This window comes from Gekko japonicus, unplaced genomic scaffold (genome assembly GCF_001447785.1).
Source record: "Gekko japonicus isolate JY-2015 unplaced genomic scaffold, Gekko_japonicus_V1.1 scaffold1321, whole genome shotgun sequence".
NCBI classification, from domain to species: domain Eukaryota; kingdom Metazoa; phylum Chordata; class Lepidosauria; order Squamata; family Gekkonidae; genus Gekko; species Gekko japonicus.
This window is the reverse complement of record NW_015177053.1, coordinates 494,702-518,816: the sequence shown is the minus strand read 5'-3', so window position 1 is coordinate 518,816 and position 24,115 is coordinate 494,702. Positions and strand designations below refer to the sequence as shown.

Here is a 24,115-nt window from a genome sequence, read left to right as displayed (position 1 = left end):
GGCTGCAGCCCGGTTTTTTTTAAGTGGGGGGGGGGGGGGCTTTAAATAAGTCAGGGGGCACCCCACACCCCTGCACACACCCCAAGGGAGCACCTGGGCTGGATGGGAAGTTGGGGTGGGGCCTTGGCGGTAAGTCAGGGGCCGGGCCCCGAGATGCCCCCACTGTAGCTACGGGGCTGCTCCCAGCCAAGACTTTTGGTCCTGTATCCTTACCCAGAGATCTTTCTCCTTACGCTGGAGATCCTAAGACAGGCACTGTAACCATCCTCAAGTAGTTCCAGATGTCTGTCTGACAACTCTTCAGTTTGCTGATGGGCGACTTCTGCGGGAAACTGGAAATGTGTTTTTTTAAGTTTGCGGTTAAAAGAAGATTTCTTTCTTTGTCCCACTCGGCGAGTACATCATTCATTGGCATGTAGAGCAAAAAAAATGTCCCAAATGAGTCGTAAATTATTATGATCGCAATCCTAGGCGCGGTGGCTAAGGGATCGAGGCGACTCACTCCTGAGTAAACATGCTTAGGATTGCGCTGTTTGCATGATGGTAAGCGTATATTTTTCACAAAAGCAGTTGGGATCCTAGAACTTCTTGAGCTCCCTCCTCGGCAGAAGTATGATGAACTGCTGCTGGCCGGCTAAAATTACTCCATCCTTCAGTCTGACGAGCCGCAGCGAGGATAGTTCATTGTTTTTCTTTGAAATTGCAGTTCTGTTTCCCGGGACTCTCAGTATGTTGAGTTTATTGTTGATCACTGGCATTCTGAAGATAAACGATTTTTATTATGTTCTCGTCGTGTTCTCTGAATCTTGTGAACTTGTTTTTCTGTGTGTGTCTGTCTAGTTTGGCTTTGCTAAAACCTAAAATTACAAAAACTAGATAATTGGAATAGGGTTGCCAAGTCCAGTTTGGGAAATCCCTGAATATCTGGGGGTTGGAGACTGGGGAGGGGGGGCTTGGTGAGGGGTCTCAGTGAGGTATAAGGCCATAGAGCCCACCCTCCAAAGCATCCATTTTCTCCAAGGGAACTGATCTCTGTTGTTTGGAAATTAGTTGTAATCCCAGGGGTCATTTCCTGCGGGAGTGCACAGGAGCAGCGCTCCGGCAGTAAGGAGCCCAGGGGATGGGCACATGCAACAAGCCCTGCCCCCTACTCCCAGCAGCCCTCAGTCGGGCCATGAGGAGCAAGAAGCAGGCAGGTAAGTTGCAGAGCCTACCCCCCGGCCCGCCTTTAGGTACAAGCTCTCCCTCCTCTGTGAGGGCAGATCTGCGCATTCCCCCCCCCCATACCTAGCAAACCCAAACCGTCCAGCGGAGTTGCCTTCTGACACACTTCTGGTTATGTCAGGGGGTGTGGCATATGCAAATAAGTTATGCTAATGAATTATGCTAATGAGCTCCTGCACCTCTTTTTCTACGAAAAGACCCCTGTGTAATCCCAAGGGATCTCCAGGCTCCACCTGGAGGTTGTCACCCCTGTGTTGGAACCCTAGGTGAGCAGTCAACCGCTGTTGCCTGTGGCCCCACTTACAGGCTTCCCTACGGCATCTGGCTGGCTGCTGCCGGAAACAGGATGCTGCACCAGATGAACAATCGGTCTGATCTGGCAGGACTGTTCTAATGTTCTTATGCACTAGTTAAGCTTGATTGATACTTTACTGCTGAAATAGGACTGCCATTGGGGGGGGGGGATGCACATATGTATTTCCCTCCAGAGAAATGTGGATTGTTTATCACAGTAATGCATTGTGATGGACAGGCTAGGTTCCACCTCTCCCTAAGAGTGACCAATGAGAGTTGATGGAATGTTGGGGAGATAGTGGGAAAACAGCAGTAGGGAGTCCGATCAGACGGCTCTTTAGATCCGCGCGAGGCACGATTGCCTCACGGATCTAAAGGTAATGTCCAGACACAGACATCTGGAAAATGTCCCTCTTCCGTGGGCATCCCGTTTTGCCACGCTTCGGAGCCGTACTTAAAAGGTAGCACTTTAAATCTGGAGTTTTCGGTTACCTGCGGGACAACTGCGGGCTTTCGCCCGTCTGATCATTCCACCAGTGCGCAATCCTCCTGTCGGGGTGGTCTGACGTTAGACCATCCCAAGCGGGCGCCATTTTTAAAAATCTCTACACATGCGCGGATCAACAAGAATGTGCTGTCATGTCTATGTGCATGCGCAAAAAGTTTTTTAAAAACCCACCATGCGCCTCCTTCAACAAGGACGCACTGTGACACCTATGCGCATGCGAAAAAAGTTTCTTAAAAAACCCCACTGCGCATGCCTCCTTCAGTGGACGCCATCTAGACAATCCACAACGGAGGCAGCGCGCGGTAAGGCGATTCACCAGGGGGATGTCTGGTCCTGCTACGATGGATTAAAAAGATTGGGATAAAATTCAAGCTGGCATAATGACGGGATTAGCTGCCCATCTGAACGCACCCTAACAATGGGCATTTGGGAGTTAGTAGCTGGGGAGTTGCAGGGGGAAAGGTTGATGTCTAACTTAATTAAACTGCAGAAGAGCTGCTTAGAGAGGGCTGAAAACAGCCAATTTGTAACCAAAGGATCCCGGTTGTGAGAATAGGACCACATGTCTATGGAATCGAAACTTTGTAACTTTCTTCAGTGTTTTTTCTTTCTCCAGTGTTATGTTGACAACATAAATAAAAGTTAACTTTTTTGCTTTTGTTTAGCCCTATGGGCTGCCTGTCTAAGGGAGAGGAACACACACACAAACAGAAGTGAATATATCGATCTATATAGGATTGATAAGATATGAAATGGTGGCAGCTTGTGAACTGAACAGTGTTTGAGCCCCAACCCAATAACTCTGCGTGAGTGTCTGTTATTAAAGGTGGCTACTCCATCTGCTGATGTATGTAGTTGTATTATTGCAAAGGAACTTCAGGAACAGACTGGAAAGGGAAACTGATGAATTACAAGTTATTACAACACTTTGAACACACACACACACACACACACACACACAGAGGATTTAACAGGGATATTGGTTTCTTATCTCACTATTTATGCTAAATTCATTCATTTCTTACATCTGTATTCTTGCCAAGAAGGGATATAAGGTAAAGGTTCCCTTGCTCGAAAGCCAGTCGAGTCCGACTCTAGGGTTGCGGTGCTCATCTCCGTTTCAAAGCCGAAGAGCCAGCGCTGTCCGAAGACGTTTCCGTGGTCATGTGGCCGGCATGACTAAACACCAAGGCGCACGGAACGCTGTTACCTTCCCACCGAAGTGGTACCTATTTATCTACTTGCAATTTCTTGCTTTCGAACTGCTAGGTTGGCAGGAGCTGAAACTAGAGACGGGAGCTCACTCCGTCATGCGGCACACTCAGGTCTCGAACTGCTGAACTACCGACCTTCCACAGCCTGCAGTTCAGCGTCTTAACCACTTGAGCCACCGCAGCTCCAAAGAAGGGATATACATCCTCTTTATTTTAGTGTATTTCTTATTTGGAATAGTAGATTAGAATAGTGATTGTAATGTAATGCAATTATTATTAGGCCCCGGTCACATGGGCCAGATAACGCGGGGGTGAGGCGTGGCTGTTTGCTCCGGGGCAAAATAAAGCACTTTCGCTCGATCACACGGTCTCCCAAGTCTTTGCGCTGTGGCAGGAAGCTCACGATCACACAGCGATGCTGGAACTGGCAAAGAAGCTGCATGGCAAGCGTTCCGTGTTTGTGTGCATGCGCAGTTCTGCAGAGCAGCACTGCTTCCAGTTTAGTGTTCGTGCGCATGCGCTTAGGGAAACCATCTGGTTTGCGACGGAACTCAGACGGGCTCCGGAAGCCACGAGATACTAGCGCTCCCGCAATCAGACGTCCGCCCCTGCCCCCGTTTTCCGGATACTATTGCACTTTCTGACGGTTGGGTACGGGTGTGCTACGCTTCCCAGATGTTGCGGTGCGATCTCGCACCGAAGATCCGCCTACCATTCGTGCCTTTACCGTGGCAAATCCTCTGTATGAATGGGGCCTTAGAATGGTATACTGTTATGCATTTCTCTGGTCTGGTAACAGAGGAGACATAACACTACGCTACAAATCACCCCACCTCAAAGATGCTATTAGTTACCTCCATGCTTGAGAAGAGACAGATGGAGCATAACAACAAGGTCTCAGTTAATTACTTGTAGGACTCCACAATTAAGAAGGATACATTTACACATCTGTCTCCAACTTTGACATATTTATTTGCTTCACTGTTTTCCCCAGAATTAAATCCAAACAATTATGACCTTATAAACTTAAACTCATTAGCATATGCCACACCCCCTGACATCAGGGGCGCGGCGGTGGACCTGCAAGGCCAGCGGGAGTGCGAGGAAGCCCCGCCAAGGCCCTCCCTGGCCCCAGGCAGGCAGGGGTGGGGAGAGGCAGGGAGGAAGCAACTTACCCTCCCTCTTCTCCTGCCTCCTCCTGGCTGAACGAGGGCTGGAAGCGGGGCGGCCGGAAGCAGGGGGCGTGGCTTCATCATGTGCCCCGCCCCCTGCAACTCACCCGGGGGAACTGCGTTCCCCCGCGTTCCCCCCCGAAATGACCTCTGCCTTGCATTGATCCCTGGCTATAACAGCATCTGTTTATCCCGGGACAAGTGTGGGGCAAAATTGGGGTGACCTGTCAGCTGGCTGCCATATTTCATTTGTATGTGTCCTTTCCTGACTGTGGCGCTATGGCGCATGCTTGCTCGCTTGCTTTGCTCGCTTGCTGTAAACAGCGATAGGGAGGCGCTCCTGAGACCGTGCGAACGGGCGCTGCCAGACTGGGTTATCTGACTAACCTTGAGGAAGAGGGAGGGCTTGCGTTCCGCTGTTGGTGTGAATCTTTCTGCTCTCATGAGGCACGGAGACTCTCCCGTTCATTATGTGACCTCCTGCCGGGAGAATTCCCGCGTGCGCGCTTGGATTTCATTTGCTTAGCCATTTGCAGCATCACGCTATATGAAGGGATGCATCCGCCCCATTGTCATTCCTAACAATATCCCTGTAGATCATGGCAACAGACCTGTAGTGTAATAAAGTATAGCGCTTCCCTAGAAACATGTGTGGAGATTTACTTGCTGTCGAACCTGACGTGACCTCAATGTAATGTGGAAACTAAAAATACCCTGAGATAATTACAGGGGTGAACTTGCGGGTAGTGTAAAGCATAAGTTTGGTGACAGGGCTGAACCAGGATTTAAGGTCTAGTGCGGAAAGAACCTATGTTTTATAAGAGACGAGAAGGGTAGCTTGTGATCTCCTAACCCTGACCCTGAGAGAGAGAGAAGTGCAGAGGGTGATAGGTGCTCTATGTGAGTGGAAAAGGGGTGTCACAGTATACTAATGTCAGTGACTCCTTTGGAGTCATTGGTCCTGGTATGGATTCTGGATCTGGTAGATGTCCAAAAACAATATGATACATCTGGATTCTTTTTTTAAATCAGGCCCATTGCCATCACCCACACACATACCCCATCCCTCTGACTGTGAAAACTAGGAAGGTGAATTTTCTAGACAAACTCTGGGCATGTTGTACCCATATTCCCCCCTCCCCAAGCAGAATGGCAGCCTAGGAAAAGCAATATTTTGATAAAGGAAAAAATCTCCACAAGGAAAGGGTTAAGCACTTCCCCCTTGGTGGCTTCCCCTGACCATGTTTTATTCTTTTTTTAAAAAAAAAACAGAAACTTTTACACACAAATCTACTGTGTAATATACCATTTGGCCCTGCACCTCTCCAAAATATGGGCTGGGTCACATATGCAAGTTCTTCAATGCGTTACTACTGCAAGAAATAATGAAATGGTTTGCATTGCCATCACCCACACACATACCCCATCCATGAATTGCACTTACTTTGGAAACTAGGAAGGTGAATTTTCCAGACAAACTCTGGGCATGTTGTACCCATATTCCCCCCTCCCCAAGTAGAATGGCAGCCCAGGAAAAGCAATATTTTGATAAAGGAAAAATCTCCACAAGGAAAGGTTAAGCACTTCCCCCTTTTTGACTTCCCCTGACCATGTTTTATTCTTTTTTAAAAAACCAGAAACTTTTACACTCAAATCTACTGTGTAATATATCATTTGGCCCTGCACCTCTCCAGAATATGGGCTGGGTCACATATGCAAGTTCTTCACTGCATTACTACTGCAAGAAATGATGAAATGGTTTGCATGTGTGAATGGGCTTTACACAGAACTTTGACTCACATACATTGCTTTTCAGTGAACTGAAAGCTGAAACAGACAAGCGGAAGATTGCACATTTTATCTATAAAGTGCAAATTACGGATTTTGTATGGCCTCAGTTTGCCTTGGGGCCAAGGAAGGGAGAGGGGGTTTAAACCCTTCCACCGCCACTCAGTTTTGCTATTCAGAACCAACCTTCCTGTTTTGTTATTGACAGGAGAAACAATCTTTGTCCTTTAAAAATGCACACACATTCCCCTTAATGTGCTAATGATGACAAAACATGGAGCCTGATTTCAATTAGCCCAACCAAGAGGAGGTCAAAGAGTTGAACACCTTTCCCTGCACAGCCCTCAGACAAATTGAGGCTTATGGATAGAATTGCATTACATTTTATGGACAGAATGCGATGCATGATTTTGGGGTCATCTGTTTCAGCCATCAGATTAGCCCTTCCTTTACCTGTACAGTGCAACCAAATATATGGCTGCAGGGCTCTTTTTGTAAAAAAGCCCAGCAGGAACTCATTAGCATAATAGGCCACACCCAACACCAGAAACGCATTAGCCTGTTAGGCCACACCCCTGACAGCACAGCTCATTAGCCCATTAGGCCACACCCCCATGTTACCAGAAGTGTGGTCATCCAGCCACACCCACTTTTTGCTTCTTATTCTGTTTTCCTTGTTTGTTGTCAAAACCCAGGGCTTTTTTTGGAACCGGAACTCCTTTGCATGTTAGGCCACACACCCCTAAAGTGGCCAATCCTAATGAATTTCTGCTGTTGGGTGTGGCCTATTATGCTAATGAGTTCCTGCTGGGCGTGGCCAACTTGGGAGCCAGCCGGAACTCCGTTCCTGTGCGTTCCTGCCCAAAAATAGCCCTGTATGGGTGAACAGTCTCTACATCCCATGGTGACTGAGGCAAACATTTATCTTACCAGCCTTCTGTGAGTACCTTTCCCGTGTGGGACTTTTGCCCCAGCTGGACATTATGATGCAGATGTGAACTACAGATCCCCAACGTTGGCGAGCAGCTTGTCGGGTCTGTGCATGTTGCTGTGTTTGCCTCTATTGTTCTGTCCCTGTCATCTCACAGGTAGTTTGACATGTGGCAGATGCATGGGTCTAATTTGTCTTTTTCCAGCTGTATGGCCAGTACACAGACCAGCTGCCCAGTCTTTCTGAGAAGGAAGCAGCCGAACTCCTGAGTGAGAAGAAACCCCAAGGCAATGGCCAGAGCCCCCTGAAGCGGAGCAGTCAGGCTGAAATCAAAGAGGAACGTTACTCCAAGTGCCACGGTAAGCGATGGTAAAGCTTGGTCTTCTGAAAACTTCCCTGTCCCAGTGAGGCATGGATCAAAGCTGCCCCTCCTCTAGCTGCTTTTAGTTCCAGTCAGGGGGGAAAGACAGATACCTTTATTGTGCCTGTCTTTTCCCCTGCTTGGGCTAAAGGAGCCAGAGGGGTATGGTTTCAATCGGGAAAACAGTGCAAGGGGCTTTTCCGCACCTAGACGTTTTCTGCAGGGACGGCTCTCCCCGTGCCTCCACATGTATTCCTCCGCTGCTTCCCCTCGTTTCCACAGATGTTTTTGCAGTCCCAGGAGCAAAAACACAGTTTGCCCCTTCTTGTGGCATACCATGGGAATTCCCGGAAACAGGGAAGTCTTGATGCTGCGGAGCAAGAGGGGACAAACTGCGTTTTTGCACCTAAGACTGCAAAAACATCTGCAGAAATGAGAGGAAACAGTGGAGGAATACAAGTGCAGGCGTGGGAGGAACTGTCCCTGGAGAAAACGTCCAAGTTTGACTTTTTTAACTGCATCAGTCCCCCTTCCCCCCTTTACACACAGTATCATTTGCTGGTCATTGTTCTCCCAGTTTTTTCCTGTGTCTTTTCAGACCACTTTTACGGTGGTCTGAACAAAGATGGGGAAAAATTGGAGAGGGGATGGGAGAAAACTGACAGAAGGAAGAGGGGGAAGGTACCTTTCTTGGTTGGGAAGCTCCCTTTGACAAGAACCTGGTAACAGTCAGGGACCTCCTGAGAACATCCAGACTGACCTGCTAAGAAGGCTTCCTTCTGGTGCAGTATTAGATCGATAAAGAGACAGAGTGTAACAGAGTGTATGCCCTGGAGGATACCTTGCGAAAAACTATGTAAGTATCCATGCAGTCTGGCATATAGGGAAGAGATTAAGAGAAATAGCCAAGAGAAATATACTGTACTAAACAACCCCCCCCCAAAGTCTTTATAAAAAAGAAAATTTACTATAAAAGAGGAGGGGAAAGGAAAAGGTTGGTAGGATTCAAAAGGGGTAGAAAAAAAGGGATCAAAACAAAATATCAGGAAAGCAGACAATAACACAGCACACAAACTTTCAAATAAACTAATAATAAAGTCAGTCTAACGTGACTAGTTTCACTTTACCCAGTCTATGGTAAAGTCTTCAACGCACTTGCCAAGTTCCTTGCAGTAAGAAGATGATGGGGAGTTGCTAACTTCCCCCATCCTGTGGTCACCAGATTCACGGAGCTCTAGTGGGACAGATACTGTAAGTGAGGGGAAAACACTGATGCAGGCAAGAAATCAAGCTGGAACAACAACTCAGTGTGGAAAAGCCCAAGAAGTAGGAGACTTAAACCCCCTTCCCTACTGTAATAGCTCTGATGCATATTAGACCCCTACAGCTGGTTACCGGAGCCAAAATACACATTGGAAGACCATTAGTAAAGTTTGGACTTAAGGCGGACTGAAATCCAAGTACTTCAGTTTCTCTAGGCTATGAACTGGACTGTCTGTTGATTCCAGATGTGCCTTCAACTGTGTGAGAAGGAAAAAGATGAAGTAACCAGTCAGATGGACATCTGGGAGTTTTGTGAATGGAGCTGCCACCAGCGAGTTGTTTGCTTGTTTTGTTAATGGCTCCTGGGAGCCACCCTATTTGTCCTCTGTGGAGGTAAACCTGGTGAAAAGTGCCATCAAGTCAGAGCTGACTTATGGCGACCCCATAGGGTTTTCAAGGCAAGAGATTAGCAGAGGCGTTTTACCATTTCCTGCCTCTATGTAGCAAACCTTGGCTTCATTGGTGGTCTCCCATCCAAGTACTAACCAGGGCCAACCCAGCTTAGCTTCAACCAGTGCTAGCCTGGGCCATCCGGGTCAGGGCAAAGCAAACAAACAGGTACCCATGTCAGTGTATGGCTGCGGTCACACGTGCCAGTTGGAGCGGAGGCTATAAGAACATAAGAACATAAGAGACGCCAATGTTGGATCAGGCCAAAGGCCCATCCAGTCCAACACTCTGTATCACACAGTGGCCAGAAATACCAGGTGCCATCAGGAGGTCCAGCAGTGGGGCCAGGACATTATAAGCCCTCCCACTGTTGACCCCCCCAAGCACCAAGAAGACAGAGCATCACTTGCCCCAGAGCCCCTATCTATACCATGTGACTAATAGCCACTGATGGACCTCTGCTCCATATGCTTATCTAATTCCCTTTTGAAGCCGTCCGTGCTTGTAGCCGCCACCACTTCCTGTGGCAGTGAATTCCATGTGCTAATCACTCTTTGGGTGAAGAAGTCCTTCCTTTTATCCGTTCTAACCCGACCGCTCAGCAATTTCATGGAGTGCCCACGAGTTCTTGTATTGTGAGAAAGGGAGAAAAGTACCTCTTTCTCTACCTGCTCTATCCCATGCATAATCTTATAAACCTCAATCGTGTCACCCCTCAGTTGTCGTTTCTCCATGCTAAAGAGCCCTAAGCGCTTTAACCTTTCCTCATAGGGAAAGTGTTCCAACCCTTTTATCATTCGAGTTGCCCTTTTCTGCACTTTTCCCAAAGCTATAATATTCTTTTTAAGGTGTGGTGACCAGAACTGCACACAGTATTCCAAATGAGGTCGCACCATTGATTTATATAGGGGCATTATGATATTGGCTGATCTGTTTTCAATACCCTTCCTAATAATCCCCAGCATAGCATTGGCCTTCTTTATTGCAGTCACACACTGTCTCGACTATCTCCTCCGGAGGAATCTGACACACAGTTGCGAGATCACAGAGGCCTTTAAAGCTGCGGGCTCAGCCTGTCACTGTGTGATCAGATGCAACTGTGGATGAGTTGGGTTTTGGGGGTTTTTTTTGTTCGTTTGTTTCCCATGCACTTTAACAAAGAATCGCACTTGGGCTCCCTATGGAGTATGCAATGATGTGCTGATGAGACCATCCCGACGACGTGAGAGTGTGCTTGTGCAATCAGACAGGGGAAAGGCCATTCGTGGCCTGTTGGAACCTGTTAGAGCCGGACTTTCCCCGGTGTCTTTTAACTCTGCTTCTGTGGCGGAACAGCACAGGTTGCCGACGACTGTGGGACGCTTCCCAGATGTTGCGGTCTGATCGCGCCCTTTACATCCACCAGGCATTCGCAGCTAAGTCAGAGCTAAAGGCGCGTGTGATCGCAGCCTATGTCTATTTTCCCATCGAGGCAAATAGTGTCACCCGGGGGGGCAGAAAGGTAAGGAAAATAGCTTTGGGAAGGGCTTAAACCCTCCTCCATTTGCTCCATGATTCCTATGCAATCAGGACCCCATGTACCTAGGGTTGCCAGCCCCCTGGTCCAGGTGGGGGTCCCCCCACTTTTGCGGGCTCCTCCCCGCCGGCAGGGAAAAGCCCCACCCACAAATGCCCCAAAACATGACACAAGGACATCACCCAGAAGTGATGTCATTGCACTGCCGACACTGGGCGGTGATGCTGTGGTTCTTGATCAAAACTCTATGGTAGGACCTGAAGGACCGCCTCTCCCCGCATGTTCCCCAGAGAGCACTGAGATCAGGATCACAAAACCGCTTGGCCCTCCCTGGTCCGAAGGACATTAGGCTGACATCGACCAGGAGTCCCAGGGCGTTTTCATTGGCAGCTCCGACCTGCTGGAATGAGCTCCCTGGTGAAATCAGGGCCCTGCGGGACCTCTCACAGTTCCGCAGGGCCATGAAAATGGAGCTTTTCCAGCAGGCATTTCAATAGGAGCTGCACTTTGTCAGCTAAGCCCTGTGCCGACTTAGAGCCAGAAGCTACCTAGAATGGTATCCACCGCTGATCGTGTTCAAGAATGCCCTTTATTATACTGTACCGCCATTGATATAGTAACGGTCTTATGTTATGTTTCATGTATTTTTATTGTGATATGCATCTTGTTTTATTGGTTTTTATGTAAGCCGTCCTGAGCCTGCTTCGGCGGAGAGGGCGGGGTAAAAGTTGAAACAATAAATAAATAAAAACCAGGCTCAAACCATAGAGTTTTGCCCAAAAACTAGACCATCGCCCTGCGATGTCAGTGGTGTGATGATATTGCTTCTGGGTGACATCATCACGCCACATGCATGAAGCGCGCACCACAAACGCTCCAGGAAAGACCCATCCATCTCCCCACCGGCAGAAAAGTGGGACCTGGCAACCCTGCATGTATTTGTTGTGGGGTTTTTTGCTGCCTAGTCACAGCTGACTTATGGTGACCTCATAGTGTTTTCGAGGCTTTCGAGTTGGTTTAGCCAATGCCTGCCTCTGCATGATGCCCCTGGTATTCCTGGAGGTCTCCCATCCAAATAACACCTGCTTAGCTTCCAAGACCTGGCAAGATCAGGCCAGCCTGGGCTACCCGGGGGTGGGGTGGGGAATGGTGGATGCTACATTAACGAAACTCTCAGCATCTTGCCTCTTTAAGCTCAACACCAAACTCGTTTCAGTCCAATTCTTTCAGCGGCAAAGACTGAACTTTCTCTGGGAAACGGACAAGACTTTAAAAGCATTTCACTTGGGCTGGATCTAGGGCTGCCAAGTGGGGGCGGGTGGCGGGTAAACCCCCACTTCGGAGGCCCGATTCCCACCTCGGCGGAATCGGGCCCCGGGGGGAACTCCGCCTCCCGAAGCGCAGCGTGGCTGTGTCACCAGAGGTGGCGCAACCACATCAATCACGTTGGGGGCGTGGCCCCGATCGTCGGAGGGGAAACTCTATGGTTTTCCCTCCGACGATCGGGGCCACGCCTTCAACGTGATCGACATCGCGCGTCACTTCCAGTGACGTGCTGGCGGCGCGTGCGCGCTTCGCGAGCGCGCACATCGACGGACAGCTCCCGGAGACCGGCGAGGCTCCCCCGCCGGTAAGAAAAATTGACTTGGCAACCCTAGCTGGATCATCTCCAGACAAGTTGAATCCAGCTCCCTCTGTCGCTTCGCCTTTCTCTTCCACAGCCTGTGCTAAACGCATCCAGAAGTATGTTACCAAGAAGCTGGGAGAAGACTGGATATTCCTGGTTCTCTTGGGCCTCGTCATGGCTTTGGTGAGCTGGGGGGTGGATTATGCCAGCGCCAAGAGCTTGCAAGGTAAGCGGGCTTGTTGTCTCAAGAAAACAACAAGCAAAAAGAGAAACAATATCTGTGTCTTGTGGTGCAGTGTGTCGAGGATCTGACTAAAATCTGGGGAGACCCAGGTTTGAATCCTTAACTCTGCTGTGGAAGCTTGGTGGGCGACCTTGTGCCAGTCATAGTCAGCCTAACCTACCTCACAGGGCTGTTGTGAGGATGAAATAGAAGAAAGGAGAGCCACATAAGCCACTTTGGGGGGAAAGGCAGGGTATAAATGTAGCAAGCAAATAAATAAATACCCTGCTGTATTTATTTATTTATTTTTAATTTTTAGATTTGTATCCCGCCCTCCCAGTGGCTTAGGGCGGCTAACATGCGGCAAAGCCGAGTTGAATAGATAAAATACAATAAAACAGACAACATTTAAAACCACAATAAAATCCATACAATAATCAAGGTGCTCTGATCTTCCTATGTAAGTCATCCAAGATGGGAAGCAATAAACCCAATTCGGCGGCCAGCTGTCTCAATAGCGTGGTCTCCCACAGCGCTGTTCTATACGCTTCTGCCAGGCGAAGCTTGCACCCCATGATAGGGGCAGACGATGAAGCACTACCACGATGGTGGGATAGTGGGGGCGGCGGCTCCTACCCGAAGGCCTGGCGGAAGAGCTCCGTCTTATAGGCCCTGCGGAACTGCACAAGGTCCCGCAGGGCCCGGATCTCCTCTGGGAGCTTGTTCCACCAGGTAGGAGCCGCCACCGAAACCCCCCTGGCCCTAGTAGGGGCAAACTTAACCTCTCGGGGGCCTGGAACTTCCAGGAGATGGAGGCTCCCTGATTGTAGTGCTCTTGGAGGAACATACAGGAAGAGGCGGTCCTTCAGGTAAGCCGGACCCCGGCCATTTAGGGCTTTAAAGGTAAGAACCAGCACTTTGAAGCAAATCCGGTATGCTATCAGCAGCCAGTGCAGCACTTGCTGGATATGGTCTCGCCTAGATATCCCAAATGCAAAGACATTTAAATTAAGCGAAGAGCCAATATTAAAAGTGAGATGGATGGGACAAGAGAGGCTCTATAACCTTAAAACAGACTGAAAAGAGATGTGGCCAGGCTGTTCATTAGTGGAGCAAGGAGAGGACACTTAGCTCTTGCCCCTCCGCTCCTTTGCCCTCTCAGTGTCACTTTCCCCAGAATGCTTTGCAGGTGTGAAGCAAAAGAGACTCCATATATTTTCTTCTGTTGGTGAGAAGGCCGTTAGAGGTGGAAACCAATTCTGAGCCGATGATGAGCTGGAAGGGAAATTGCCTATGTTGTTCCTCCCCTGCCCCAGCTGAACCCAGAACAGATGATAACCAGAAACCAAGCTTGTCATTCTTTTTATCTGTTAAAAAAAACATCTTCACTACTTTGCATGCCAGTTTAACAGGCCACCCTGTATATATACACAAGCAGGGGTCATTTTGTAGAAAAAGAGCTAGGGGAACTCATTAGCATAACTCATTAGCATATTCCACACCCCCTGACATCACCGGAAGTGTGTCATAAGGCCACACCTCCTGACATCACCGGAAATGTGTCATAAGGCCACACACCCCGCCCCCAACGGTCCCGGCCGCCGGTGCCGGCCTTGCAGCTCCCCTGCCAAGCCCTGCAAGGCCAGCGGGAGTGCAAGGAAGCCCCGTGAAGGCCCTCCCTGGCCCCAGGCAGGCAGGGATGGGGAGAGGCAGGGAGGAAGCAACTTACCCTCCCTCTTCTCCTGCCTCCTCCTGGCTGAATGAGGGCCGGAAGCGGGGCGGCCGGAAGCAGGGGGCGGGGCTTCGTCATGTGCCCCGCCCTCCCGTACTTCACCCGGGGAAACTGTGTTCCCCCGCGTCCCCCCCCGAAATGACCTCTGTACACAAGTATGATCTGTAAGTCCGTTTCATCGTTTGATGAAGTGCGTGTGCATGTGAAAACTTACACCTTGAATAAAACTGTGTTGGTCTTAAAGATGCCACTGGAATCTAACTTTTTTGGAAGGGGGAGAGATAAGCAGCCCCTCCACAAGTCCCATCTACAAACTCTGCTGTCCCTATTAGAATCTGGTGACCCTGTTTGTGTTTGTCTCAAGGACTGCTTCCCACCTTGATCCTCTCTTTGCATTGCTTGCAGTGGGTGCTCCCTCTCATAACATTTTTCTTTCTTTTTCTCTTTTTTGTCCACAGCGTACAAGTGGATGTACAAAGAGCTGCACCCGAGCATCCCGATGCAGTTCCTGGCCTGGGTGACCTACCCCCTCATCCTTATCCTCTTTGCTGCCGTCTTCTGCCAGCTTGTCTCTCCGCAAGCTGTGGGTGAGAGAGCAACGCCTGTGGAGATCGGCCTGCCTGTCAAACACAAGCAACCATTGACGGTGGCAGGACCAGATGTTGAAAGCCAGGGGTCCCTTTGCCACTTCTGGGGCGGGGGCTTGAGGGGGGTTATGCGGATGAGGAGAGCAGATCTCTACCTGCACCTGACTTCACTTTCAATAGCTGGACTCATTGTTGGCATTTGAACCTGGCTGGAGGGAGATTTAGCAGGGAGACTTAGCCACGAATAGTGGGGTGGATGAGCGTCCAAATGTGCATGTTCTTGGCACCATCGCGTTTTGTTTGACTTTGTTTGTCATGGCTCAGACAGATGAAGATCATGCCTCCTTCTCTGTCCATCAAATGCAAAGGGCAGGCTCCTGCAGCCTCAGGTTGCCTCGGGGTTGTAAGGGAAAGGGAGAGGCGGTGTGATCTTTCAGCCTCCACTCGGGCCCTTTCTGCACTCTCCTTTTAATCCATGTTTACCGCGGTGTCCTCCAAACAATTCTGCACTAAAATCGAGTTCAACCTTCTTTTTAATCCAGGTTTCCCCCCTCATTCTGCACTAAAAAAGAAGTTCAACCTTCCTTTTACTCCAGGTCTCCCCCCCACTTCTGCATTACCTCCAGTGGTCAGCCCGGTTTCAGCCTGCTGTTGCTCCGGGTTAGTTGGAGGCTGTTTTGCCGTGGCCTTAAATTGCCTCAACTCGAACACTGAAAATATCCAGTGGCAGGCAAATGCGGAAAGGACCTCCAGGAGAGAAAACATGGTTGATATGGGAATAGCGAAACCAAGCAGAGGTTGAACGGCCGAACCCTCTCTGCAGCCTCCAGTTGGTTTAAAGGAGAGAAAGCTTGGTTCATATGGGACACGTCTTTTTTTCTTTAAAATATTAGTAGCACAGCAGGGGGCCCAGTTTTGAATAGCGAAACCAAGCAGGGGTTGAATGGTCGAACCCTCTCTGCATGGCCCCCAAGGCAAACTGAGGCTGCACCATCTTGTCAATTGCATTTTATAGGCCTATGGAGATGTTTCTGAGGCCTTAGTCTCTCTGTGTCAGTTGTGCTCTGTTTTCACAGCACCGTCCTTCAGTGCTATTTTCTTCTCCTTTGTCCAGGCTCTGGCATCCCTGAGCTCAAAACTATTATGCGGGGAGTCGTCCTCAAGGAATACCTCACACCGAAAGCTTTTGTAGCCAAAGTAGTAGCTTTGACAGCTGGTCTGGGAAGCGGGATACCTGTTGGGAAAGAGGTGAGCGCAAGTGCACGGGGTGAGGGGAGAGGGGGTGAGAGAAGGCAGAGACCACAATTAGTACCGGGGTTGCCAACTCTGGGTTGGGAAACGCCTGGAGATTTTGGGGGTGGAGCCTGAGTAGGGAGAGGCTTGGGGAGGGGAGGCTAGGGCTGCCAAGTCCCCCGGGGGGCGGAAACCCCCCGCCCCAGAGGCCCGTTCCCCGACGCCGGAGAATCGGGCCCCGGGGGGAACCCCGCCCCAGCGTGCACGTCACAGGGAAGTGACATTATGATGCTGGGCACGCTGGGGGCGGGGCCACGGCCATACAAGGGAAAACTCAATGGTTTTCCCTTTTATGGTCGTGGCCCCGCCCCTAGCGTTCCCGGCGCACCGGGATCCACACAGGAGTCCCCCGCCGGCAAGGTAAGTGCCACTTGGCAACCCTAGGGGAGGCACTTCAGTGGGCTATAATTCTGTTGAGTCCACCTTCCAAGCGGCCATGTTTTCCAGGGGGACTCATTTCTGTGTCCTGGAGATCAGTTGTAACAGCGGGAGATTTCCCAGCCACCACCTGGAGGCTGGCATCCCTAATTAATACTGGGGAAGCAGATTTAAAGATCATTGTTGCAAAAAAAGTCTGAAGGTGCTTCCACACAGTGTTTTTTCCCTCTGCTTTCGCTTCCAACCTGGAATAAAACTGTATTTTAAAGCATCTGCACAGTGTTGTGCTCTAAGCCCAGTCCTTTCCCCACCCTCAATATCCTCTTTCCTAAACCTGCTTTGATTTGATCGTTTAGAGAATAGGAAAGTGCAGTCCAAGGGCATCACCACTCTGTCTGGAAGGGAAAGCAGACATTTTCAAAGGGCCTGCTCGGTTTTTGGCCATTTTCCTTCTTTCAGCCCCTCATGGCTGCTGTTTCCCCCACTGTGCCACCAGAGGGTTTTTTGAGGACTTAATCCCCCCCCCCCCATAATTGCTATCCGATGTTTAATTCCAAACCAGGCCACAGTATGTAGACTAAGAGATCAGCAAAATGGACAGGTTGGGTGGATTTCTTTACAAACGTGGAGGAAGTCCCAGGTTTGCAGAAAAATCTGAAATCTAAGAAACAAATAAATAATCAGGCAATTAAAATTAATAGACACAACATCTGTAGTTTTGAGAAAAGACTGCCCACTGAGCTGTCAGCGGCCATTTGGTAGGCTGCTAGGCAACCACAACAATATTGGTGAGCATTCCAAGCCTTGGTTTCTGTAAAGCAAAGCTATGAGGGAGGAGCAGGAGTAGACTTGGAGACCAAAACAACACTGGAAAGGGTCCCATCCCCCTCCCCTGTTGTAGTCCCTGATGGAGGAAAACTTACAGAGAACAGGCCCACAGCAACCATCAGAGACTCACTGCCCACACCATTAGGCCTAGCAGCTTGGTGTAGTTGTTGAGAGCTGCGGACTGTAACCTGGAGAACCGGGGTTGATTTCCCCACTCCTCCACATGGAGCCAGCTGGGTGACCTTGGGTCAGTCACAGCTCTCTCAAGCTCTCTCAGCCCCACCTACCTCACAAGGTGCCTGTTGTGGGGAGAAGAAGGGAAGGCGACTGTAAGCTGCTCTGAGACTCCTTTGGGTTGTGAACGGCAGGGTATAAAACCAACTCTTCTTCTTCTTCAGTAGCCACCATGCAGTTGGGCTTGGTGCCAGCCACCATGCAACTGAGCTTGGCCCAGCACCATCCACTGCACAGCTCAGCCAGAATTATTCCAGAGAGAGGCTGCCATGGGGAGGGTAGGAGAGAAAGATGCATGGGGGGTAGAGTAAGATAGTGACTGGTGGGTGGGAAGGAGAGAAAAAAGGAGGAAAAGGGGAGAGGATATGGGGGCTGCCAGGGAAGGGAAACAAAATTTGGGGGAGGGGGATATAGGGGAAAATGAAATCCCCCTCCCGCAAGTCCTTGCGGGTCCCCACTTGCCATGGTAAAATGCTATAGTGTTATAGCAATTATTGATTAAAAAATAAAAGAAAAAGCCCTCTGAAAGCCCTCTTTGGCATGACAAAGGAAAATGCAGGGTAAATGGTGGTCCTTATTAACTGACAGAGGGAAGTGCGCAGAAACCCCCCATGTGGAAGCTCTGTTGCCAGTGCGGATGCCTATATAGATACATTAGGGACAAAACCAACGCGGAGATGCCTCGTTGTGTGGAAGCAGCTTGACAGTGAGTAGCTCAGAACAGATGGGCAGGGCAGGCACGAGGATTTCTTTTTGCCCCTGAAAGCAGGAGGGCCCAGAAGAAACAAAAGCAGACGGGAGACAAAGAGGCAATCTAGGAAAAGGTGCCTTGGGATACTTTCATGGTGACGAAGGGGGAAAGGGAGACAGACAAGCGGAGAAGCCGGGGTTGACAGGATGAGTCTGTCTTCGTTTCTGGCCAAAGTTGGGGCGCCCCTCATTCTGCTTCCCTTCTGTTCTTCTTTTCGTCAGGGCCCCTTTGTGCACATTGCTAGCATATGTGCCGCCGTGCTTAGCAAGTTCATGTCCATCTTTTGCGGTGTATATGAGGTAAGTGTTCTGCATGCTCCATCTGCTTTGGAGGGGGAGAGATTGTGGACAGTGTCAGGCTGCAAGAGTGCCTCACGGGCCTAGCGTCCTGACGATGGAAGCAGAATCAGCCCAACGACGATAAATCCATCAGTTATAAAGGAGATGGTGTGGTAATAACGGTGGATGGTTATGCTGGCTATCTGGTGGAGTAAAAGAGGTGGCTGGCTCATGCAAAATTGCAGTCCTGGAGGGATTGTGTAGCAGGAAGCTTTGGACTCATAACAATGCTAAAGCTTCTCCACCCCTTATTGCAGTCAGATTTAGGCTTAACAGTTTTAGTTGTTGTTCTTTCTCTCTCTCCAGGCTGTCAAACCTAAAACATTGGGTGGGGATAGTGGAAATGGCTGTCAAGTTGCAGTTGACTTATGGCCGCCCCATAGAGTTTTCAAGGCAAGAGATGTTCAGAGGTGGTTTGCCATTGCCTGCCTCTGCGTAGCGACCCTCGACTTCCTTGGAGGTCTCCCAAGTACTAACCAAGACCTTAGCAGGTACTTAGCAGGTACGATAGGGACAAAACAAGTGATACATGTGACATGAGTCAGGTTACGGATGCTTAATGTGACCTGTACTCTCACGTATGATGGGAGGAACCATGCTACAAGCATGGACGGCTTCAAAAGGGAATTAGATAAGCATATGGAGCAGAGGTCCATCAGTGGCTATTAGCCACGAGGTATAGATAGGGACTCTGGGGCAAGTGATGCTCTGTCTTCTTGGTGCTTGGGGGGGGTCAACAGTGGGAGGGCTTCTAATGTCCTGGCCCCACTGGTGGACCTCCTGATGGCACCTGGTATTTCTGGCCACTGTGTGACAGAGTGTTGGACTGGATGGGCCTTTGGCCTGATCCAACATTGTTCTTCCAACTTCTGTTCTTATGTATGTTCTTATGAACTCACGTTCAAAGGGTTCTGTTGCTCTGTGTGGCTCTGGAGCATTGCCAGAGGGAGGAGGAGCTTCACCAATGGAGCTCAAGAAAGGCGAGCCCAAGGAAGGGGCAAAGATTTCCTGTATGGCTGTTTCTGCTGGTGAAAAGGGCATGGGAGGAAAGCCTTTTTGATTTTTTAACATTTCTTTCTTTCGAAAAGAAAACAAAAACAAAGAACAAGGGGGGGGGAGGACTTAAAATCCAGCAATTAAGTAAAAATAAAAGAAAACGAAACAGTGCATAAATACGAGAGAACATTATGACAACAGTGGTGGCAAATCTACACGTAAGTTTCTATAAATGATTTCCAAATATCTAAAAATAGGTCCCTATGCGATTGCTGTCTATATGCCATGTGTTCCAATGTTGACAGAGTTCTAAGGTCCTCGATCTACGTCAGCTTTAAAATCTTTCAACTTGGAAGGAACCAAGCCTGAAGGCTCCCCCTCCCTCGCAACCCTCCTGACCCCAACAGAGCAATGGAACACTTTGAAGTTGAATTCCTTCAATCACACGTGTGACTACAAGTTTGGTCGGGCACCCATGCCCTCAGTCATGTCACATGTGTCCTTTATTGTGGCCCAAAGCTTGGCACCCTGAGAAGCTTGTCTTCTGTTTAAATAAAAGGCAGGGTTCTAGACCTCCTGGTTGTAGAAAAATTGTTCCTATCAATTTCTTGTAAAGAATCTAGGGTTGCCAAGTCGATTGGACTCACTGGCGGGGGAGCGTCACCGGGGTCCGGGAGCTACCGAGGGACGCGCGTGCGAGCTTCGCCGCGTGCGCGCGCTGCCAGCACGTCACCAGAAGTGACGCGCGACGTCGATCACGTTGAAGGCGTGGCCCCGATCGTTGGAGGGACAACCATAGAGTTTTCCCTCCGACAATTGGGGCCACGCCCCCAACGTGATCTACGTGGTTGCGTCACTTCCTGTGACGCAGCCACACTGCGCTTCAGGGTGGGGTGGGGTTTCCCCCCGCGGCCCAATTCCGCGGCGATGGAAATTGGGCCTCCAAAGCGGGGGTTTACCGGCCCCCCACCCCCACTTGGCAGCCCTAAAAGAATCAGAAATCGCCCTGACCTGGATAGCCCAGGCAAGCCTGATCTCTTCAGATCTCAGAAGCTAAGCAGGGCCGACCCCGGCAAGTAATTGAAAGGGAGACCTCCAAGGAATACCAGGGCTCAGGATGCAAGACAGACAGTCAAGCCGCCTCTCTGAAATGTCCCAGCCCCACTAGGGGTCGCCAGACGTTGCCATGACCCCACCCCCCAAAAGAATTCAAAATGGAAAGTGGTTTTGGCAGGGCTTCCGGCAGCCATGGGTGGGTCTTTAATCTTCTGCACAGTTGTCAATGAGAACTAATTTTTTTTAAAAAATGCACAGCTTCCTAGCCCCCTCCCATGGCTGCATTCCCCCTACTAAACATCTAACCTTGTTATGTCTACACCTCATTCCACCCCCTTCTGCCATCCCATCGCGTGTGAAAACAGAGTTCCAAATTCTTGTCAAAAATCACCTTAATGCATCATCATCATCATCTAGATTGCCCTCCTCACAGAGGGCTTGTGGCAGTACACAAGAATCAGTGACGCACAATTAAAACAATGAACAATAAACAATGAACAGTTAGAACAAGGACAATATTTGTTCCGATGGCCTTGACTACCAATTTATACCCTTCTCCTAGAGGGGAATGGAGGGAGTAAGGGAGGCCAGGCTTGATGACAAGCCGTTGCCATCCTCCACCATACGCCCGGTGGAACATCTCTGTCTTACAGGCCCTGCAGAACTGGACCAAGTCTCACAGGGCATGGATGTCACTAGGCAGAGAGTTCCAACGGGCAGGTGCCTATACAAAACCGCCAACGTCTGCCTGATTCTGTTTGCAAGGGTGTAGTGAGAGCCAGTTTGGTGTAGTGGTTAAGTGCGCGGACTCTAACCTGGGAGAACCGGGTTTGATTCCCCACTCCTCCACTTGCACCTGGCTGGATGACCTTGGGCAAGCTGTAGTTCTGATAAGAGCTGTTCTTGAAAAAGAGCTCTCTCAGCCCCACCTACCTCACAGGGTGTCTGTTTTGAGGAGGGGAAGGGAAAGGAGTTTGTAAGCCACTCTGAGACTCCCTTGGGTAGTGAAGGGCGGGGGATAAATCCAGTCTCTTCTTCTTTTCTGTGTCCTGATTTTTTTCTCCATTTGGGCACAAAATAAACCGAGTCCTTGTTGTATGCACTACCCATATATAATGACTGGTTTCGAAGTGATTCGTAATTATTAACGGTTTCACGAAGGCTAATGCATCGATGGCAAGTGTCAGGAGAACAGACAGTGCTTATTCGTGTATTCAGATATTTACAACCCGCTCCCCGGGGACACACAGCAGCTTACAGCATTGCTCACCCCTCCTCCATTTTATCCTTACGACAACTTTTTGATGTAGGTTGGGCTGAGAAGTGTGCGTCCGGCCCAAGCTTCCTTGGCAGAGTGGGGATTCGAACCTGGTCCCCCAGATCGTAGGCTAGCCCTCAGACCCCTAGACCACAATACAAACGTTATGTGCTGTGAAAATGTGGTGGTTGTAAGCAGCTGTGTCTCGAGGCTGGCTGTGTCTCTAGAGGCTAATTGCACACAAGCGATGCTGGCTGTAATGCGAGGGAGATGGGTGCTGGAGTTATGGAGAGACTGGCTGTGCAATTTCCTTCCAATAGTGGGTAACCAAGTATGGAGACTGGCACAGAGGTGTCGGGTTTGGTGGCTCACCGAAATGGAACGATAGCCGTGTGCCACGGCCGCCTCTCCATACCAGACCTCTTCTCTGTACTAAAGACAGGCTCCATGTGCTATATGAGAAGGCTGACTCCGCTGTTGCCCTGGCTTGGTTTTGGAGGAGGGGGGGGGACTAACCACATGGCTGTACTGCCTCTAACCCTGGCATGCCTCTCTCTGGCTGGGCTCTCTGTTCCAGAATGTGCACAGGCAGCTCGACCTCCTGGCAGCGGCTTGCGCAGTTGGCGTTGGATGTTGCTTCGGGGCACCTCTTGGAGGCAAGTGCATTCCCCCTATTCATACCATTTACCAGGGCTATTTTTGGGCAGGAACTGAGTTCCGGCTGGCTCCCGAGTTGGCCACACCCAGCAGGAACTCATTAGCATAATAGGCCACACCCAACAGCAGGAACTCGTTAGGATTGGCTACATTTGGGGTGTGTGGCCTAACATGCAAAGGAGTTCCTGCTACAAAAAGGCCCTGGGTTTTGACCACAAACAAGGTCAACAGAATAAGAAGCAAAAGGTGGGTATGGCTGGATGACCACACTTCTGGTAACACGGGTGTGTGGCCTAATAGGCTAATGAGCTGTATTGTCATGGGTGTGGCCTAATATGCTAATGGGTTTTGGCTGTTGGGTGTGGTCTATTATGCTAATGAGTTCCTGCTGGGCTTTTTCTAGAAAAAAAGCCCTGCCGTTTACTCTTCCTGGCTGGAGAAATTCCTGGCTCGAAATCTGTATTTTTAGTGTATCTTGCTGCATTGCAGCGGGGCTGTACCATGTCACAGCCTGCACATACTGGGAGGCCGTTAACTATGCTCAGATCCTCCTGAGAACACACAGTTATCGTGCTGTCTGAAAGGAGCAACATGTGGATTTTCGTCTTGGTTACAGTGAACCAGAATCCTTTCGTACATCACGTACGGAAGCTATAAAGGTAAAGGTTTCCCTTGCTCGAAATCTAGTTGAATCCGACTCTAGGGGGTGGCGCTCATCTCCGTTTCCAAGCCGAAGAGCCAACGCTGTCCGAAGACATTTCCATGGTCATGTGGACGGCATGACTAAACACTGAGGTGCACGGAACACTTTTACCTTCCTGCCGGAGCGGTACCTATTAATCTACTTGCAGTTTCTTGCTTTCAAACTGCTAGGTTGGCATGAGCTGGGTCCAGAGACGGGAGCTCACTCAGTCATGAGGCACTCGGGTCTCAATCTGCCAAGCTACTGACCTTCCAGTCTGCAGCTCAGCGTCTTAACCTCTGAGCCACCCATACGGAAGCTATACACATGTGCAAAATCTACCCATTGCCCTTTTCAGACAACATGGGAACCATGCATATCAGGAAGACTGAAGACAGCACACACTCATGTGCAGTTGGAAGGCTCGCAGTATGTGTAATTGTCATGTCCAGGGCTATTTTTGGGCAGGAACGCACAGGAACGGAGTTCCGGCTGGCTCCCGAGTCGGCCACGCCCAGCAGGAACTCATTAGCATAATAGGCCACACCCAACATCAGAAACTCATTAGGATTGGCTACATTAGGGGTGTGTGGCCTAACATGCAAAGGAGTTCCAGCTACAAAAAAAGCCCTGGCCGTTTCGACAACAAACAAGGTAAACAGAATAACAAGCAAAAAACAAACAAACAAACAAAAAGTGTGGCTGGATGACCACACTTCTGGTAACATAGGGGTGCGGCCTAATGTGCTAATGA

At 49.8% G+C, this 24,115-nt stretch overlaps 1 protein-coding gene across 1 annotated transcript in view; it reads left to right on the top strand.

Annotated features, from left to right (window-relative positions):
- CLCN1 (chloride channel, voltage-sensitive 1) overlaps window positions 1-24,115 on the top strand; it is an 82,224-nt gene that overhangs the window by 808 nt on the left and 57,301 nt on the right. The window contains exons 2-7 of the mRNA XM_015428122.1: window positions 7,337-7,490; window positions 12,443-12,574; window positions 14,762-14,890; window positions 16,005-16,138; window positions 18,596-18,673; window positions 22,600-22,678. Coding sequence (XP_015283608.1) covers window positions 7,337-7,490; window positions 12,443-12,574; window positions 14,762-14,890; window positions 16,005-16,138; window positions 18,596-18,673; window positions 22,600-22,678 — 706 coding nt within the window. The remainder of the gene's footprint in view (window positions 1-7,336; window positions 7,491-12,442; window positions 12,575-14,761; window positions 14,891-16,004; window positions 16,139-18,595; window positions 18,674-22,599; window positions 22,679-24,115) is intronic.